General features: G+C 38.2%; 1 protein-coding gene across 1 annotated transcript in view; it reads right to left on the bottom strand.

Moving 5' to 3' along the window:
- Positions 1 to 4,359, bottom strand: part of LOC107689551 (regulating synaptic membrane exocytosis protein 2-like) — a gene marked incomplete at its 5' end in the record, with an annotated part of 64,704 nt that overhangs the window by 20,911 nt on the left and 39,434 nt on the right. Inside the window, one exon of the mRNA XM_016487573.1 lies at positions 3,076 to 3,272. Coding sequence (XP_016343059.1) covers positions 3,076 to 3,272 — 197 coding nt within the window. The remainder of the gene's footprint in view (positions 1 to 3,075; positions 3,273 to 4,359) is intronic.

Below are 4,359 nucleotides of genomic sequence, written 5' to 3'. Positions count from 1 at the left end.
TATATATAAATATACAATATTTTAATATACAATATTTTTTAAATATACACATGTGTATTTTTATATATACATAATAAATATACACAGTACACACACACATATATTATGTAAACAAACTTTTATTTTGGATGCGATTAATCGTTTGACATCCCTAGATTTAAAATGTAATTTAATGGAAAAAAAAAAACTAAATTGACATTAGTTTTTAAAAGTGTACTGAAGTGTGTTAAGAAACATAGTCATGAAAGTGGACTCTTTTTACTTGCACTTAAGAAGACTTTTATTTAATTCATATTATATTATCTACAAGTACAGGTGTTTAAAAATATACTTTTAAGATTGGAAGTACACTTAAAGTGCACCTTCAATGCAATTAAGCATATTTCTTTATTGCAAGGGAATGCACTGGCACTGGTGTGGTCCAACTGTACATACTTTACACAAAGCCAGAGAAACGTTTTGTTCTAGTGATAGTGCCCATTTGCATCCATTCTGTCAACTCACCAGTCAAATCAAAGCAAGCACTGCAGGAAGTTCCTCAAGCAGCAAATATCTTTTAAACCCAACAGTCTTTCCTCAACAGACGGCAACAGGGCATCTGTGAGGGCAATTTACCCCCTCACATGCTGCAAATGCTGTAAATCTACTTTATCTAAAGGGAAGCATTGACCAGTGTGTCTGATCATAGATTTCACTGCATGAATAGGCGGAGCATCCGATTCAATCCATCCCATCCCAGCAGGTCTTTATGAGGCAGAGCGGGGCGTGAGGCATGATTACTCCAGTGGGACCCCTGAATCCTGTCTGTGATCTGTAGAGAGGGACATGCGCTTCCTCAAAGCTAGCTCATATCACTGCTCTGTGTGTGTGTGTGTGTTCAGATGGGCTGCTCACTGGGTTACGACTTCCACCAGTGAAAGATTGAATGACAAAGTGCTTTTTCTCACACACAGAGAGAGAGAGAGAGAGAGAGAGAGAGAGAGAGAACAGGTCGTCATTTTGGAACAGTAAAGGAATATTTTTTTCAAAGATTTTTAAGCTTTTTTTTTTAAAGGTAAAGTTTCTATTTTTTCTTATAAAACTTTGTTAGTGTTTAGTAGTTCTTTAATTTGCAGTTATTCAAGTTAGCAGGGTCAATGACAAATAAAAGTGTTCATGATAAAGAAAATCATTTAAAATTCTAGTTTAAAACAAAAAACGGCACTTTTTGTATCCATATTGGTTTCATATGGTTTTGAGAAACTTTTGTACTATATATTAAAGGGATAATTTATCCAAAATATTTAATAAAAATCGAAAAAGTTACTCACCCTCATGTGGTTTCAAACATGTAGGACTATTTTGAAAAATGTCTTTTCAAATCATTCATCATTATGGAAGAAATATAATGACAAATGTCTTTGACTCAGACTGAATATTTCGGACGTGAACTCTGGAAGGTGAAATTTTGAAAATATGTGTGAAATGTTTTGAATTTAAATATTCACAGCTTAAATATACAACCATATTGAATTTTGGCCCCTAAAAATGCAAGCCCTGAAAATTCAACACATTAAAATGCAAGCACTGTTAATGCAAAGCATACATTTTTCAGTTAGTGCAATTCAGCATGCTTTTTTGTCATTATTTTTCTGCCATACATCATAATTTTTGGGTGAACTATCACTTTAAAAGACTTATGTCATATGGTGTCACTAAGTAAAAAATAATAAACATTTTACTTATATCTTGAACACATGAGTGTAAACAACTTAATCTTTATAAATAGTGACCATTACCAAATTCTCTGTGAAAGCTAATATTTAATTTATCCCATTGTTTCCCTCCTGTTTCAGTTTTCATTCTGTTCTGAACAGCTTCCATGCACTTCTCTGTTGATTTGAATGGGGGCCAGTAACATTGTTTCTTGTCTGAGCTCAACCAATGTGATGGTGCCACCGTCACCTCATCTGAGTCCAGCAGAGTAACTACTGCATACATGGTCAGAAAAAAAAAAGAACTTTGCTGCCGTACCATGGGTGCAGCAGGCGCAATGATATTACGCAGTGCCTGAAAATAGGCCAACTTCCGTCAACATAACCAACGTGACCACCTGCTTGCACAGGGAGCGTGCTGGGGACTATTTTCAGGCGCTGCGTAATATTATTGCGCCTGCTGCACTCATGGTACGGCAGCAAAGTTTCTTGATTATTACGCCGGAATGAGAGTATAGTTCCTAGCCATATCAGCCTAGAAAATCACAACTTTCCATTTTCCGTCGGTCTTAGTACACGACGTAACTACAGAAGAGTCAAGTTTTAAATAGGAAAAATATCAAAACTCTTTGGTCATTTTTGAGCGAGATGCTAACGGTCTAATCAGATTCAATGATCTATGCTAAGCTACAGCTAAAAGTGCTACCGCCAGAGCCGGAGATCGGCTGAATGGATTCGGAAACAGTAAAACTCAACTGTTTAACTCTAGGGGAGTTGGAAAATGAGCCTATTTTCAAAAATAGTGGAGTGTTCCATTCTGATATGACTTTGGGCTTACAATGGTTTTAAAAATTGCCTAAAATTGTAATCCTTTAACCGACTGAACTGTTTCATTAAAAAGCCTCCACCAATTGGACAAAACTATGGCTTACAAGCAACTTTGACACAACACAAGAGCAAAGTTTAGTTGATAAATATTTTAAAGCAGAGCAAAACTATAAAATGTATATTCAACATAAAAATTTCCATGACCGTGGGAATCATGCCCTGAACTGTAAAAGTTGTCTAGGAGTGGCCTGCTGAAGAGATCAGCACCAGCATGTGTGTTTTGGGTGCTTCCCCAGAAAACGCCTTAACTAGCTTAAACATCAAAACTAGCATGGTCAACCTGCTTCACCAGCACTGAACCAACATGTGAAATCATCACGGCCTTTTTTAGCAGGGTGGTTTCATAAAGTTCACCACATGTTTGTGTTTTCTGTACCAGCTCAGTTCACTCACCCTCTGGGTCCAGCTGGGAGGTGCTTTGACTCTTCTTCCCCAGTCCCACCATGGCAGCCATCTTGGCTCCGAAGCTGGAGCGCCTCTTCTTTTCACTCACCCTCTGGGTCCAGCTGGGAGGTGCTTTGACTCTTCTTCCCCAGTCCCACCATGGCAGCCATCTTGGCTCCGAAGCTGGAGCCCCTCTTCTTGTCGTCGTCCTCGTCGTCGTTCCTGCCCAGCGAGCACATGTCTCCACCCACACTGGAGCTCTTGGTGATGTTGGACCCCGGGGTGGCCGTCTGAGCCCTGTGTTTCATTTTAGATGTTAACTCACTGTCAGCCATGTCAGGTGCAGGTGATACATGAAGAAGGAAGGACAGGAGGACAGGAAGAAAGAGGAAGGGACAGGATTCAGCTACAGGATTTAGGAGCAGGGTCAAAGGTGAAGGACAGGCACACTGGTACAACACCAACAAGATGGGACATCTACTGGGGAGCATGACCAGCATTTATGGAGAGTTGCAGGGATGGTGTATTTTTGTAGGCCAAAACAAGGAAACAAGTTGCATTTTAGCACTTCCAGTTCCATCGTCCTGAAGTCAATGGGTTTTCTGAATGGTTCAATTTCAGAAATAAGGTTTGTGTTTAACACAAGCTCAAGATATTTTCATGTGTTACTCTACAATATAAAATACATCAGTAGTACCCCCTTGTGATTTTGAAAAAGGTGGTTGATAACAAGTGTCTAAATGGGACTCCAGAGTTTGTCTAAGATCACACTGAACAGATAAACTCATCTACTTACTAGTCACTCTCACAGCCTCGTTGTGTTCATAATCATGTTTTTAAATAAAGACTGAAAGAGTTGTCGGAAGCTTAATGGTGATTATGTTGAAGTCATGTGACCGTGGCGTAGTTCATTTATAACCTACGTTTCGCTTTTTACTTCTGGCACTTGTATTTATGCTTCAAAATTCATAAAAGTTGTGTTCATTATCATGATGGACAAAACATGTAAGAATCGTAAGCTTTTGTTGATCACAGAGCTTATTTGCTGCAATAATAGAAAAAAAAAAAGAATGGAAAATCCTTTTGTGTTTTTGTGATGAGAGCTTACAGGTCGGCCTACAAAAAAACGTCATAGCGCTTAGCAAGATAAATCTATGAAAGATGGGCAACTTTGTGGGTGTTGATTTTGCTATCAATCTGTCAGCTAAATAGTGTTAATTTCGGTAACGAAGACTATGATGAAAAATGTTTGTTGACGAGCTTTTTTCCCATGACTAAGATGAGACGACAATAAGGTCAATAAACAATAACTAAGACTATATCAACATGCAATTTCGTTGACGAAATAAGACGAGACTAAAATGTATTCAAAAAGATAAAAACTTTACCAAAA

Source organism: Sinocyclocheilus anshuiensis, unplaced genomic scaffold, assembly GCF_001515605.1.
Source record: "Sinocyclocheilus anshuiensis isolate Anshui unplaced genomic scaffold, SAMN03320099.WGS_v1.1 scaffold369, whole genome shotgun sequence".
Lineage (NCBI taxonomy): Eukaryota > Metazoa > Chordata > Actinopteri > Cypriniformes > Cyprinidae > Sinocyclocheilus > Sinocyclocheilus anshuiensis.
This window is presented reverse-complemented; position numbering and strand designations above follow the sequence as displayed.